Here is a 16,884-nt window from a genome sequence, read left to right as displayed (position 1 = left end):
ATGCAGAGGAGCTCACAGAACATTAACAACCAAACCCTAACCCGAACAACGCCATGCTTCCTGGCTACACATCCAGACTTCCAATAGGAACTACCAGGAAGCAGCAACAAGGCATGCACCAATTACCAGTGTCACCACTTCTGATGCCTGGTACCATCGTACAGTGCGATTGGTGGAGCTCCTCACGATTTTACATTTACAAGTAAGGTGATGTCATAGCAGCCTCGTGCCTATTAAAAAAAGTCCCAAAGTGGGCCATGAGGAGTGATGACATCACAAGAGAGTTCCCTCATTGTGACTCAAAGGTTAATTCATGCTTCGGTGAGACAAAATGGCCGCCCAACAAAGTGCCTGCTGACGATATCGTCCGGACAGCTTTTGTCAGACGATATTTTGCGTTTATAGTTCAGCCACAGTTCAACGTTGTTACTATAGCGATCAGGCAAGCAGAGGTTTGTTTACAAGCTAAAAAAGAACGGCAGAGCTTCTGCCAGCTTCCCCTCAGACCCGTCCATTGTTCCAGCTAGCCGCGCGAATGTCTTCGTTCGTCAAGACGAGCGGTAGTAAACTAACGTCGTCGCCACGGCAACCTTTCCGTCTTAGTTTCAGGCAACCAATCACAGTTGAGCGACGTGTCTGACGGATGTCTGGGACCCTGCGAAAAATCGGCAGGTACGCGACACCTGTTAAAGACCTTCACGTGTCGGCTTCACGTCAACCGTTACATTTTCATAATTTATGTCTTCTGTACGTCACACGGTACTGTCGCCAAAGCAGAAATTAGCCGTAACTGCTCTATAAGGATCATTCCAACTGAACGCAGCACCACGGCACCGACTGCAAGAGAGTGGCAGACGACACGGCCGCCCACCGCAGCGCAAGAAACTCTCAAAACTCTCATAACGCCTGAAAAAATAAAACCGGCATCCGGCAGCTCCTCCTCCCTGACCAGTCTGCCATCCTCAGGGGCGGGGAAAGGGGAGTCCACAACAGGTGGCGTTTCGAGCGGAGGAGAACTGGGGGGAGGTACGCCTTCAGACACCTCCTCTCGTCTGCAGTTCGGAGGTACCGGCCACGAACGCGGCGAACGACATCGGCGGAGGACCCGGGGGGGGGGGGGGGTTCACCGTGCGCCAAACACCCCGAAAATTTAGATCCCACACTTCTGCCTGCGAGGTCACAACAGCTATTCACAACTCTGTTTCATTTGTACAGCGCTGTTTTACAGAGAACTGTCACATTAGATGCTTTACAGAGTAGCAAGGCAAGAAGACAGAGCAAACTGAGAAAACACCAGGCCTGAACCCCCAAAATAGCAAGTATGAGGTTTAAAAAAATAAAAATAAAAAAAAACTCCCAGTGGGGAGAAAACCCTCGAAACAGCTGCTAGCCTTCGGTACACGGACCACAGCAGGACCAGCCTCCGCCTCGACTCAGCCCATTCCAACGCTCAGCGCCTAACTGCAACCAGCTGGGAAACGACTTAAACAGCACCAGACACAACGCGCCCGAGTACCGGAGAAAACAAGTCTACCCACGAGCTCCCCCAATTCCACTGCTAAAACGTGTGTATAAGATCCCTCAAAATCGTACAGAGGGGAAATGGACTGTTAACAATGAAGCTTTAACCAAGTGGCACCAATAAAAAGAGAGGGTATTAAAAGTCACCAGTCGTGCTGCTATTCTAATACACCCAACAGCACCCTTTCCCAAAGTTCCTTTATGAAAGACTGAAGAGTGAACCAGCTTAGAGAAGGGAAGCAGTCTGAAAGCCCTTTCCAGGATCAAAAGGCTGTTTTCCCCCCCCCCAAAACAGCCAGAACTCAAGACTCCCTGTTCCCCAATCTCTACTGGCAGCTGCAACTGATCTTCCGAAACCACGCCCACTCTCCCCACATTGGCTGCCTCCCTCCCGAGAGTGTCCCAGAGTTCCACCCAAAGTGATGTCATTTTCGACGATAGAGGAAAAACAGCCGCAGGTTTTTTTTTTTAGTTGTAAACCATCAAAGAGGAAGGACTAAAAAAAAAATCATTTCTGGATGCGGTGAGTGCAGGTGTGTGTGGGGGTGTGCGTGCGTGTGCGTGTGTGTGTGTGTGCGTGTGCGTGTGTGTGTGGGTGGGTGTGTGTGTGTGCGCGTGTGTGTGTGTGGGGGCGTGTGCGTGTGTGTGTGTGTGGGGGTGTGCGTGTGTGTGTGTGTGTGTGTGTGTGGGGGTGTGCGTGCGTGTGTGTGTGTGGGTGTGTGTGTGTGTGTGTGTGTGTGTGTGTGGGGGCGTGTGTGTGTGTGTTAGTGTGCATGTGTGTGTCTCTCTGTCTGTGTATACTCACAGGCATGTGTATGCACACACACACACACGCTTCGGCCCTTCTCTCTGTTCAGCAGGTACACACAGCATATGTAGACCTCCGAGGGGGTGGAAAAACGCACTGCTTTTTCAAACAGATCCCCTTCGAACAACCCCTACGACCACTAACTAAAGACAGCAGAGCGTCACGCAGAACTCCCCCAAAGCTCCCGGTGCGAGCTGGGGCCTGCTCTATGAGGAACCGATGACTGAAACCTGTCAAATTTAAAAAGGCTTATTATAACCTGTGGGGGGGGGGGGGAGGGAGTGGGATGAGAGAAAGACTTCAAAAAGAAAAAAAAAGGTCTTCAGCGTCTCCGGAGAGGTTAAGGGGACAACTGGGACGGCACCATGTGAGAAACGGCTGGAACCCCAACTCCTCAAAATTCCACTGCTGCTACAGTGGTGTGTGTCTGTCAGTGTGTGTGTGAGTGTGTGTGTGTGTGTGCACACAACTCAGAGAGACAGAGGGGAGAGCTCACAGAGAGACAGAGGGGAGAGCTCACAGCCAATCAGAGTAGAGAGCTCACAGAGATACGGACGAGGGCTCACAGCCAACACAGAGTAGAGCGCTCACAGTGAGATGGAGCTCACAGCCAATCAGAGTAGAGAGCTCACAGACAGACGGAGGGGGGCCTCACAGCCAATCAGAGTAGAGAGCTCACAGACAGACGGAGGAGGGCGTACCTGAACTTCCAAACTGGCTGCTGGCGAGTGTCATCGGTCTGTTCTTCCCATTGGCCACAGGGGGCGCAAACATCTGCGTGAGAGAGAGGAAGGGAGAGAGAGAAAGAGAGGAGAGGAGGAGGAAGAGTGGGACAGAGAGGGGGGAGGAGGGAGAGTGGGAGAGAGAGGGGAGGAGGAAGAGAGCGCAAGATCGAGCAAGAGGGAGAGAGAGATCAAGCAAGAGGGAGAGAGAGAGATAGAGCAAGAGAATTTTGAATTTTAAAAGCACCTTTATAATTTTCTTCTTTAGGTACTGGTCAAACTAAAAAAAAAAATAAAAAAAGTACATTCAGAAATTAAATTACATTAATCTGCTCTCCCAGACCAAAAATTATATTTAAAAAATGCACATATGGCGGAAAACAATCCCAAGAGCAGAGAGAGACGGAGGGAGTGAGCGAGTGAGAGAGCGACAGGGAAAGAGAGAAATTGAGCGAGAGAGAGAGAAGGGGTGAGAGGATAAAAAAAAACAAAAAAAAAACAGCGGATTAACACACAAGGCTTCCACATAAAGAAGTGTACACGGGTCTGGCTCGCAGGCAAGCGGCACGTGGATAAAAAAATCCCGTCTTCCACATCCACCAGCACGCCGGAGCGACCGGGAGCCACAGCCCACAGAAGCGCTTCTACAGCGGTACTCCAGCCAGCTGAGACAGCCCATCGACACGCACACGAGCACAACACACTCCTGCAGGACACGCACACGAGCACAACACACTCCTGCAGGACACGCACACGAGCACAACACACTCCTGCAGGACACGCACACGAGCACAACACACTCCTGCAGGACACGCACACGAGCACAACACACTCCTGCAAGACACACACACTCCTGCAGGACACGCACACGAGCACAACACACTCCTGCAGGACACGCACACGAGCACAACACACTCCTGCAGGACACGCACACGAGCACAACACACCCTGCAGACACGCACACGAGCACAAACACTCTGCGGACACCACACGAGCTTCCACACCCTGCAGGACACGCACACGAGCAACACACTCCTGCAGGACACGCACACGAGCACAACACACTCCTGCAGGACACGCCCATCACAGCAGCACAACACACTCCTGCAGGACACGCACACGAGCACAACACACTCCTGCAGGACACGCACACGAGCACAACACACTCCTGCAGGACACGCACACGAGCACAACACACTCCTGCAGGACACGCACACGAGCACAACACACTCCTGCAGGACACGCACACGAGCACAACACACTCCTGCAGGACACGCACACGAGCACAACACACTCCTGCAGGACACGCACACGGCACAACACACTCCTGCAGGACACGCACACGAGCACAACACACTCCTGCAGGACACGCACACGAGCACAACACACTCCTGCAGGACACGCACACGGCACAACACACTCCTGCAGGACACGCACACGGCACAACACACTCCTGCAGGACACGCACACGAGCACAACACACTCCTGCAGGACACGCACACGAGCACAACACACTCCTGCAGGACACGCACACGCGCACAACACACTCCTGCAGGACACGCACACGAGCACAACACACTCCTGCAAGAATTAGCTGCCAATTATTAGCTAGCAATTAAACATTAATGTCAAGCCGCGCTCAAATAATCATCTGAAATACTAATATGTAAACTCCTCAGACATGAGTACCTGTAGCTTACCAACCACACACACAGTATATATATATATATATACACACACATTATATATCAATTTTCATGGGCAATACTGATGAGTAGCATTATTCTTTCACAGGACGGTCTGTCTCACACACGCAGGGATCGGCACGAGCGTCCCCACCGCTCACCATCCAGGGCCACGGTGCAAACACGATTCTAACTTCAGTGTGACCCCTGACGAGGCGAGACTCAGCGATCCGTTGAGTAAAACAGACCCCCGCTGCAAACGGCCCGCCGGAGCGGGGCGACGGTTCGGCTTTTCGGCCACCGCGGCGTCGGGGTCATCAGGTGTGCCAGCTTTATTTGAACGGGGCATGTTATAAGATATAAGACCCCATATAAGAGCCCCTATAAGAGCCCCTATAAGAGCCCCTATAAGAGCCCCTATAAGAGCCCCTATAAGAGCCCATATAAGAGCCCCTATAAGAGCCCCTATAAGAGCCCCTATAAGAGCCCCTATAAGAGCCCCTATAAGAGCCCTATAAGAGCCCCTATAAGAGGCCCTATAAGAGCCCCTATAAGAGGCCCTATAAGAGGCCATATAAGAGCCCGTATAAGAGCCCCTATAAGAGGCCCTATAAGAGCCCCTATAAGAGCCCATATAAGACCCCCTATAAGAGCCCATATAAGAGCCCCTATAAGAGGCCCTATAAGAGCCCCTATAAGAGCCCCTATAAGAGCCCGTATAAGAGCCCGTATAAGAGCCCATATAAGAGCCCCTATAAGAGGCCCTATAAGAGCCCCTATAAGAGCCCCTATAAGAGCCCCTATAAGAGGCCCTATAAGAGCCCCTATAAGAGCCCCTATAAGAGCCCCTATAAGAGCCCCTATAAGAGCCCCTATAAGAGCCCCTATAAGAGCCCCTATAAGAGCCCCTATAAGAGCCCCTATAAGAGCCCTATAAGAGCCCTATAAGAACCCTATAAGAGCCCCTATAAGAGCCCCTATAAGAGCCCCTATAAGAGCCCCGTATAAGAGCCCCGTATAAGAGCCCATATAAGAGCCCATATAAGAGCCCATATAAGAGTCCCTATAAGAGCCCCGTATAAGAGCCCCGTATAAGAGCCCCGTATAAGAGGCCCTATAAGAGTCCCTATAAGAGTCCCTATAAGAGCCCCTATAAGAGCCCCTATAAGAGCCCCTATAAGAGCCCCTATAAGAGTCCCTATAAGAGCGTCTGCTAAACGTCTGGAATGCAGAGCAGCAGTTTCACGCAGCTGAGGTCACTCTCACGGCAGAGCAGGCAGAGCCACGGGGTCCCGCGGACAGGAGCTGAAATGCACGCGTGCGAGGCGCCGGTTACTCAGTCTAAATAAACTGGGGCAGCACAGTCATCCCGGGACCGTTATTTTGGGCCGCGTGCGCGAGGCGGCCAGCGATGATTCAGAGCTGACGGAAGCTGAGATTTAACCTCAGAAGCCCCCGAACGCAGCAGCGTGTCAGGAGGGGGTCTGTGGGCTCTGTGGCGCAAAAGAAGGGCGGGTTTTAAACCGGATGGGCTGGGCCCTGTTCCACAAAGCAGGATCACTGCCTTAGCTGGATAACCGCCCGGAGGAAAACCCGGAAAACTCTCCCGAATCCGGAACACGGACCGAAGTAGAGAGAGCCGCTCTGGGTTTTACTCAGCGCAGTTAACCCAGCTGACTCACCGACTCTGCTTTGTGAAATACCCCCGCCCCCGCCCCCGCCCCCCAGGTGCCAGTTGGAGGGGGCAGACCACGCCTGTCCTGCCGGCACAGATCCGCGCAGACAGCGGAGACCCGGCTCACACACACGGGACCACAAGACAGGCCTGAGGACCGGGGACAGCCCGGAACTTTCCACAGTCTCCGTTTCCCACAATTCAACCTCAGCTACCTTCACCCCGTCGGGTCCGTTTGAGCTCAGGAAACGGCAGCATTATACAGAAAGAGGTCAGCGAAACTACAGCAGGTCAGCGAGGAGGTCTACATTTCAAAATAAAAGCAGCTTCGATGCGTCGACCCATTCCAACAGAGGCACGGACAGCAGTTTACTGAGAGCGGGCAGACCAAACAGAAGAGTCGTGAGGGCCAGAGAAACTCGTTTTTCAAAATAAATTTTTGGGACATTAATAAAAATAATTTTAAAAAATAAAAGTTCAACGCTAATTATGGAGGAGAAACAAAATTTATGGTGGGCATTCATGAAATGACAATTAAATCAAATTAACTCCCAACACTGGTGACCCAGCAAGTTTTCTTCAGACCACAAATGGGAGGGGCTACCATACGCCACAAGCGAATCAAGTGGGCTCTTCTATCTGTGCAGCACAAGAGTCATTTGATTGACAGATCTGTGTAGCCCCACCCACTTCGGGGCTCATGAGACCTCCCTCCCTTTCCCCCATTACCAACGACCCCCCCCCACCTCCCCCAATGACCCCTGACCCCTGACCCCCCCGTCTCTCTCTTACCACACTGTAGTCCAGGAGGTCGCTCAGTTCCTTGTCCGTCCCCACCACAGCCATTCGTTCCTGTTGGAGGTTCATCCCACAGAGTCTCAGCCAATAGGAACCCTGCAGGGCAGATTCCAGAGAGAGAGAGAGAGAGAGCACAGAGACCATTAGCGCAGCCAAACCAACCGACAGCACGATTACCAAAAAAAAAAAAGGAAATTAAACTAAATCTGACAATGACCACAAAGATGTGGCCTGTGCTCTGGGCCCGGTTCCAAAATGCTGAAACATTTTATTTAAATGTTTTTGTTGTTGTTCCCCCGCCTCTCGTCTATTAAACAGAATGGCATTCTGCTACTCCCGCCGACCGTCGAGCCTGCGCACGGGGAACGTGAGAGAGAACGCTCCGGTAAAAACCTGTTAGACAAAGTCAAGGACGAAGCGTGTTCCTGCGGAACAGAACACAGGCCACCCAAAGTCACAGAAATGTCCACCCCCCCAATAAAACGGGTTTCTCCGATGGGCTCCTGTATTACAACTGCACAGGATTAACACCTTTCCTAAAATGCGAAGACCTGGCCTCTCAAAATGTATTCATGCTGGCCTTTCATCTCAAAACCCAGTGCTTTCAACAGAAACACACACAGATCTGTATCATCTCCCTGCTAACGGTCAAGCAGCCACTAAGTTTAATGTTGGGGGGGGGGGGAGAGACATTTTATAGGCAACATATTTTCTTCATAATTTCCCCCTCATACTAATTGGAGTGGGTAAAAAAATAAAATTAAATAAAAAAACAACACACACACACACACACACACTTAAAATAGTGCGATTTGCATAAAGCAAAGTATCTCATTACACCTTCATCTGAGATTTCCACAAGTGACTCGTTGCCATGGCTGCACAGAGGCCCGCAGCCAATCACGAGGCAGGAGCGGAAGAACCGAAGCAGGGCAGAGCTGCACAGGAGCCGGACTCAGAGCACCAACCCACAGGGCGAGCACACTTTAAACCACAACAAAGTCCCACAACAAAGGACTGACAAACGGCTACCTGTTAGAGAGAGAGAGAGAGAGGGGGAGAGAGGGGGAGAGGGAGAGAGAGAGAGAGAGGAGGGAGGGAGGGAGAGGGAGAGAGAGAGAGGGAGAGAGAGAGAGGGAGAGAGAGAGGGAGAGAGAGAGAGAGAGAGCCACTCCCTAACCCAAGAACACTCCTTCAGCAAAAGCCCGTCCACCAATAAAAACTAAAAAAAAAAAAAAAATTTTTAAATACCTTGTGTCTAACGAATAAAAAAAACAAAATTAAAGCCATTACTGAAGTCGCATATCAACCAATCAACCGTCATTATCTGGAGAAACCAGCGAGGAGGACTCCTCATCTACAATGGCTGCTGAGTTACGTACATTAAAACAATAAAACAAATATTAAAACTGTGTGATAGATAAGCCTTCATTTTTAAAGTAACTGCAACAGAATTGTACTAATTTGCCAAAACTGACAGACATAGTGTCCCGACATAGTGTCCCGTGCGTAAGCCGTACATCACGACTGGGAATACATATAAAATATTTTACATTTCTTTTGAGGTGCAAACGCACCTGGTTGCCTATTGCACAATCACACCATGACGGATTTAAAACTGTCAAGTTCTGTCCGTGTCGTTCTTTTGAACATCATACCTGTTCAGGTGTGACAGGTGTCCTGAATTAACCAGCGGTACAGGAGAGCTAGCCAGTCGGCTGTTTTCAAAGAGCCGGTGGAGGAGACCTTGCAGCATGTTTTGGGGGGGGTCAACTCTCAAACCCCAAAAACGAACCGAACAAAATGCCCGGCAGTGGAGCCCCCCGTTCCTATCTGCCGTCCCGACCTCTGGGTCATCCTGGTCTGAATAAAGCGGAGCAATTAAAACAGTCGATCGTCAGCTCCATATATATATTCAAAAAATATTATATTCATTTTAATAATTGTCGCCAAAACGTTTTTTTTTGTTGTTTTTTTTGTCGCAGGAGGTGTGCGGGCATTTCCCACAGGTGAGGTAAGCAGTCTGAGCACTGGGGGGGGGGGGGGGATTTCCCCCACCCACTGGCCCTGCAGTCTCAGGGACGCATTCAATCTAACCGCAGCACACTTGTCACAAAACCGCAATGATGAACTTCGGTGCCACTGAACTTTCATCTCAAAATTTCCCCTCAATATCAGCAGGTCATGGGACACCGCGAGCCAGAACCACAAATTAAACAGAAATATTGCGCAAATAAAAAATATTTAATGTTTAATATTAATAATTATTATTATTTATTTATGTTTTTTAACAAAAGGTGAGGATATAATGCCACAACATGGTCGCTAAGACTGAGCCACAAAGTTAAACTCAAACTCAAAAACACGCGTCCCACGCACATTTTTGCTAATTCCCTGCCTATTTTCCAATTAGCATTCCTGCTTTACAGCACAAAATTATCCGGCTGAATTTGCTAAACAATTCTAGCCTACCATTAAAAAATATACATAATTAACAGCACGTCAAAGCATGCAAAGTGACGTCAATTCAGCGTGGAACATTTTAATCCAGCCTTCGTTTCAGGGGGGATCAATGATCTGATGAACCCATATCCCCCACTCCACCCCAAAATTAAAAAAACTCAACGAGTGGTTTTCCACACAACTTCGCACCCCTGCCCCCTGCCCCCGCTCCCCCCGCCCCCCAGGTGCCCGATTCCAGCCCTGCAGGGTCGCGGTGTCGACTGCTTTCTGCACGTTCCACAGGCCACGGCTCCCGTATGGCACCGATTGCACACTCTGCCCTCAAGGTCCTTGTTGGCTGGGGACTGTGAGAAGGGCATAAATACCCGCAGCACCGCAGCCCACCAGCAGGGGGGTCTGAGACCCCCGCAGCAAGGGGTGGAGCTTCTCAGAGCACATTCACAAAATTAACTTAAAACAGAATAAATAAGAAAAACAACCCTGGCCGATTTCCTACCAACCCCAAACAGACACACGCACACACACACACACACACACACACACAGACAGATACAAACACACAAAACCACATGCTGCACCACTACATGAAGCACACATTGGTGTGTGTGCAGGGGGGGCAACAAAAATCCTTCTTTCACATGTTGAAAAACATCCAGGTGGAGTCACAGGGGGGCTGTTCAACTAAGGATTTACAGCTGACAAGAAAACTGCTGCACGCGATACCCTCACATCTGGGGGGGGGGGGGGGGTGTTCAAAACTTTGGAGCACAAAAGCAACACCCCCTCTCCCCCTCCACCCCCCCTCCACCGTTCTGCTGTCTGTGGAGCAGATGCCAAAGATCACAAATATGCGATCGGAATGTTTTTAACTGAACATTCCATTGCTGATGTAACAATCTCTACTAGTGAATGAACGCAGTGGAGTTCAAGAGCACCAACTTAGACTTTTGAGAAAAAGAAAAAAAAAAAAACATATGAGGGGGGGAAAGGAAGAAAAAAAAAAAAGGACCTTTAAAAGTTTAGTCCTCTGACCGGCAGGAGTGGGGTACTGCTGTGTACCCGTTTCCAACTGGAGGAAGAAAGGGACGGAACCCTGACCAGACAGCCCCCCATCATGCAACGGGTGAACTGTGAGCTCTCACTCAAGGCTCTACACACAACACAGGTGACCTCATAAAATTAAATTTAAATCCCAGTCACCGTAACCACCCTGGCCTGTGGCCCCGAGACCAAACTGCCGAAGCTGAGCAGGTGTGGGCTTGGGTTGGTACCCGGCAACGCCAGAGCACGTCAGCGAGCAACATGATGGGGACACTGTGCCGCAGGAAGTGCAGTCCTTTGGACGGGATGCTAAACGAAGGTTTCAAGAGTAGGGAGCTTTCACACAAGTTCTCCAGTAACATTCCAAATTACTGCCAAAATACACCAGGCCACCCAATCATGCCCTGAATCTGATTGGACGATTGCTCAGGTCCACAGCCTACTTTCATTATCCGAACGTCACTATAAACAAGAAGGGTTTTCAGTTGATGTTGACCTATCAGGTAATATAAAAGGTAGAGTTTTAAAAATCCAGGTACATATGGACCCCCCCACCCCCACTAGGAACAGACAAGAAAACTATTTCTCCATGGACCGTCTGTAGCAGCTACTTCCCAAGGTCACCGCAACAAGAGCAGAATACCGTTTGTGAGTGGGAAAAAAAAATTTTTTTTTAAAGAAAACAAATGCAAATGCAAAAAATCCAAATCAAACGAACCCCACACCTTTGGGCTGCTTAACCACGTCCACAAGCGCACACACTTTGGAGGAGGGGTGGGGATGGGGGGGGGGGGGGGACAGAGCAATTAAGCCGCAGCAGGAAGTGGAGTCATTAGCGCCGTTCCGCCATTTTCCGATTTGCACCCTCCCGCCGGATTGCGCCGGGACGTCCCAAAGGGCCACAGTTTCCCCCAAAGACGGCCCTCACAGAGACGAACTTACAACCGACCGGGGGGTGCTGGCGGGGAACTGACCCCACAGCCCTAGCGTACACGGCGCTGTGGTTTCGGAACGGCCGCAGAGGTGGGAGGTCCCGGGTGCCTGTGGCACCAGCCCCTGCTCGTCACCGCTCAGTTAATAACCGTCACCTAGGCTGGACACCTCGAGGCACACCGGGCACCGTCCAGCAGAGGCCGAACAGAAGCCGGCTACGTATACGGCCATGTTTTACTCATATTTGACAACAGTTCAAGTATCTCTGAAACTGGGATAATGACTGCTAAAGAAACAAAGGCTTGTTTATACACAGACACACACATCTTTTTGTTGCTTCTACAATTGTAGTTTCACGTGTTCTTATACGTTTTACTAGTCAGGAGTAGTACTATGCAATTTTACGCATTTCAAGTTCAGTCCTGCAAGAACCTGCAGTCAAATAAAAATAAGTCGCGGAACATCCGCTGTAATTTAAAAAAAAATCAAACGCTACCTGCATTTACACATTATACCGCTCGGAGTTCCAACTAAATGACCTCACTCTCCTCCCATAACGCACGCCAAGGAACAGGCACGAGGAGAATCAGATCTCAGGGAATTCTGGGGTCTTTTTTCCGACAGTCCAATCAACTGCGCGCGTTAGAAAACCAGGGATATTAGGGATTAGGATTACAAAGAAAGGAGGGGGAATTATAATAGAACACAAACAATCGCCCAAAAATATCCATGACGACGGCAGCGCCGCAACCGCCATTTAAGACTACCGTTGCGATTTTTTCCCCCAAATGAAATTCTGGAACGGCACATATACCTTCGCGCAATGGAAGGCAGAGAGCCACGAGGACGGATACGGCGCCGTAAGAACACTGAGAAACCTTGGCAACCAGACCGGTCATTTTGTTTATCCCGACGGCTTTACACTCTGAGTCACCTAAAAAGGGGGGACAGAGACCGGGAGGAGGAATTAAGATCTGTAATACTTCCGCATGCTGTGTCACAGAGCGAAAAGTGGGCTTTTTTCTTTGGTTTCCGATGGTGGTGGTGGTGGGTGTGTGGGGTGTAATTAATTTGCCAATATTTTAATTCAGCTTTTTCCCCCTTTGTAATTAGGCCACTTCCAAACAGATGGTAATAACTAATATTAGGCTATACGGGTAGGGTAATGTATATTATTACCTTCAGCGACGATTGTAGTCTACTTTAACTGGCCCACTCTCCACCCCTTACATTTTACCGGGAACGACTAAACCCTTATTGCCCTAGATCTAAGTTCTTTTGAAAGCAATCATTCACATACCACATTTTGCTTGGGTCGACACGCACCTCATTTTAGCCATCTTAGTGGCCAAAACAATTCAGCTTGTCCCGACCGGACCACGCCAGTCCTAAACCAGCAGTTCCCGGGAATGAGGCCTGTCGTCGTTTTATCAGTACAACCAACCGCAATGACACACCGGCACCAAGAGCAGCCGCTGTTTACTACAATGGCCTACACGAAGATGCCATCATCCGACTTATTCGGAAGCAACAAATCATCTCGCGCACAGTTCACTGCCGAGACAGTTTCCCCGAAAACGAGCTGTGCGAAATGAAACCGAGATCAGTGTTTCAATAGATGTAAAATAAACATGAACATCGGAAGTAAGTTATGTAGCCAAGAACTTCGGTTGGCAGAGGGGGCTATACATTTCCACCTTCGATTAAATTAACCGTGTGATTCTGCGCAACTACATGAATAACAATCTCAAGTGGCTTTTAAAAAAGTGCATAGTGCACGAAAATGCATACAAGTGGCATACAAAAGACACCAGTACGCGACGAAGTCATAGCTCTTAAATCGCTTTGCCATAAATAATTATTTTGGTCTCAGGTGCAACAGTTGATTCGTTGTAAAAATAAATAAATAAATAAATAAAAACACATTTCAAATGAGAATAAGAGTCTGAAGCACCTCCGTTGTATCGACGGAAGAACATTCCATAAAGCGGATCTCCTTGAATTTGTTAATAGTATTGAAAATCATCAATTGAATACCCATTTGCAACACCCACCCCCCTCCCCCCTCCAGGCTTCCCGGGCGCAAACAATGTAAATATTCATTACCGGTCCGTAAACGAACGCGCATCAACCCCGCCACAGATTCTAATCCACAAACTAACAAAACCGCAAACCTATCCATAATCCCCAAGGTGTGGAACAGCGCCCGTGACAACTGAAATTCTCTCCCCCTGCTTGCGTTAGCTTCAGGCATGCAACACTGATGGAGCGAGAACGTTGTGGCGATTACTATCGGCTTCTTCACAAACACCACACTTGCTGCACAAAGGGGTATGATATAGCCTGGCTGCACTAAGTTTGCGGCGAACGGACAGCACACAAACGCGCACCACGGCGTGCGGAGACGACTCGACGCGAAAAAGACAAACGTTGGTGAAATTGGCCTACTGCAGAAACAATCTACTCAAGTCCCCACATCTGTCGAATTTTATGGGGGGTTGTGCGAGAGGAGGGGGTTGGGGAGAGGTGGAAGGAATTTCCTGCCAAACGTGCAATAAACAAAGTAAAGTAATAAGGGCTAGAGGACTACTCGACAGGTTTTTAAAGGGAATATTGGAAACACAGAAATCGGCTAACGCCACAGTTCACTTAAAAACTACTCAAGTCTACTTTTTCCACCTCCACTCAAAAACACAGACGGTGATAAATGGAGGGGGGGGGGCGTACCGAAAAAGTGCAACTGCATACTCCCAAAATACAAGTTTTGCGCTAAAAGCTAACTCGGCAGCAATTTAGCTACACACACGCGCGTGCGATAAGGTGAACTCTGGGAGTGGAGCTGGCGGGGTGGAAGCACGCTGCAGAAATGTAGTTTGGCCAACTTCGTACTTAGGAACTTATCTGCCTTCTGAAAAGTGAACAAAGGAGTCGTTTCCCATAAGGTTTGGTGGAGAGACCACCTCCGGCACACTCCGCACGCTCACCCAACAAAGTAGACAAAAACTCCCAACATCAACCCGCTTTATCCAAACCCACAATGCGAAAACTTTAGTCCTTTTCTGCAAAAGTTTCAAACTGATTTTCCCCACCAAGACTTATTCAAACAAATCATTAAACTACCTGCTCTCTGTGCAAAACTGAAGCTTGTGTATTTACCTTTTTTCAAATGTCTGGCATCCAACAGTTCGAAAAAGATAGGGTGTCCTGAAGGAAAAACATAAACTTCAAGATAATTTCCCACCAGCGTTTCATAGGCGGCGGATAAAAGCGCGACAGTATCTCCTTTTCTCCTTCGCGCTTGATGTGTTACACAATCCACGTCATTTAAACAAAAGCGACCTCGCGGCATCCAAACAAACTCTACAAGTCGTACGCGTCTCTTTTTGTCGCTACATTTGAAACCATTTCATCCTTCGAGTAGACATCTTAACAACCTCCACATTGTCAGTCCTAAAACGGTATCACTCCGCGTGAACTAAGGACGTTACGCCAACGGTGTCCGATTTCAAATGGCCACGATACACCACTGAATCTTTCCGTTCAGATCTCTAACAACATTATAATACCGAGTCGGCTCAATAATTAATATCCTCATGTCCCTTTGGCCCCTAATATGACGACAGTATTTTTTGTACGTCCTTAGACCTTAAGTACTAGGTCTGTTTGCGGAAGAAGACAACACAAAATGAGCGGCAATAGAGCAGGAGTAGCACGAGATGGAATGATAAGCCCGCAGGAGGGCGGCCAATGAGATGGCAAGTACGGTTGATGAGCACGCGTTTTAGCCAGTAGTGTATCGATGTGGTTTGTGGTAACCCAGCCCCTCTTCTCGCTCGCTCTCCCTGTGTGTGCTTTAGCGAGGCTGGTAAAATAGTGAGGGGGTGTAGAGGTAGTATTAATGTCGTGGTTAACGTTTCCTACCGCAGTGTACACACGATGTGAATTCTATTACAACAGGAGCAATCAGTAAATTCGTATGATTAAATGTTATTTTTTTTACACTACTAACAATTAGGCTATAAATACATTCATGGTAGCCTGTTTTCTGGGTGACTAGTGTTATTCAATCCAAGCAACGATTTTACTGGAATACCGAACTCCGACTCAATTTTGTTCATTTGTTCTGTTCCATAATTATAAAAGTTATTTTACCCGTTCGCACGGTTTGTATTTTCACTGATAAGGAATCGCTCTATAGGAAAGACCCTTCTTTCAGAACAGTGAAGAATCGCGATTGAAAATACATGCACTGACCGCCGTTAACAAGACCAGATTAAGGGTTGCCTGATAAACAGAAGTGTTTTTTTTCCCAGGCTAATGGATGCAATTATGCATGTAAAACGCAGCAAATGACATGGCCGGAAGTGGGGGATGACACCATTCAACAACATTGTTAATCCACGATTTCCCGATTTCCTGTTTGCTTTCACTTTATTGTAAAATGGAACAAATGGCAGAATGGCCGAGGTGTAAATGTGTGCCAGTGGGGGATTTAAAACGCTGCGTGAACAGGAACATTTGTCGCTTTCTTCCTTGAGAACGGCTTGCGAACCGAGGTTCTGTGTGGGAACCTGTTAATATATTGTTTTGATATTCTGTTCAAAACCATAGCCTTTAAGTCCGAATGATTTTTCAGGGCCATTTCAATACTTATATTTTTACAATAACTCACCATGATTAACAAATGAAGACAGCAACAGGTAAATGATTTTTTGCGATTGCAGTCAGATCAGCACTATACCAGAATTAGTATTTTGTTTCAGATTTCCATATTAGCTGCATATGGGTATGTACATTTTGTTCAGTTTGTGAACATAAAAAAGATCAAATCACCATCCAAATGTTTTGACAAACAAGTTGCACCCTCTGAAATTCCATTTAAGCCAACAGAAAACTATAAAGGTTTCTGTAAAATATTACAAGAATTTGTATTTTACTATTATGATCTGAGATACAAACACAAAAGTACAGCATCTTTCTTTTACTTACAGCCATTTTCAGTGTCAGAAAATGAAGCAGCAAACACATATTTAACACAAAACCTCCACAACTATGTACAATATCAAATATTTCAGTATTTAGTGTATCCACTCTTTGCCTTTATTACAGCTTCCATTATTTTCAGGAGACTTTGCTTTTAGTTTTTCTAAGAAACCTGCAGGGATATTTTTCCATGCTTCTTGTAAACACCTCCAAAGTTCAGTCTTACAAGCTGGTTGTATTTTCTGCTTCTCTCAA

General features: G+C 48.2%; 1 protein-coding gene across 11 annotated transcripts in view; it reads right to left on the bottom strand.

Moving 5' to 3' along the window:
- tcf3a (transcription factor 3a) overlaps nucleotides 1–15,337 on the bottom strand; it is a 45,151-nt gene extending 29,814 nt beyond the window's left edge. For 4 of the 11 annotated variants that reach the window (XM_064328565.1, XM_064328570.1, XM_064328574.1 and 1 more), the window contains exons 1-3: nucleotides 14,803–15,335; nucleotides 7,204–7,305; nucleotides 3,031–3,103 (exon numbers count right to left, since the gene is read on the bottom strand). In XM_064328565.1, coding sequence (XP_064184635.1) covers nucleotides 3,031–3,103; nucleotides 7,204–7,278 — 148 coding nt within the window. In that variant the 5' untranslated portion in view covers nucleotides 7,279–7,305; nucleotides 14,803–15,335. Of the gene's footprint in view, nucleotides 1–3,030; nucleotides 3,104–7,203; nucleotides 7,306–14,802 lie in introns of all 11 variants that reach the window. The other 7 variants (XM_064328564.1, XM_064328563.1, XM_064328569.1 and 4 more) reach the window with 3 other exon arrangements.
- Between the last annotated feature and the right edge of the window lie 1,547 nt (nucleotides 15,338–16,884).

This window comes from Anguilla rostrata, chromosome 3 (assembly GCF_018555375.3).
Source record: "Anguilla rostrata isolate EN2019 chromosome 3, ASM1855537v3, whole genome shotgun sequence".
Lineage (NCBI taxonomy): Eukaryota > Metazoa > Chordata > Actinopteri > Anguilliformes > Anguillidae > Anguilla > Anguilla rostrata.
This window is presented reverse-complemented; position numbering and strand designations above follow the sequence as displayed.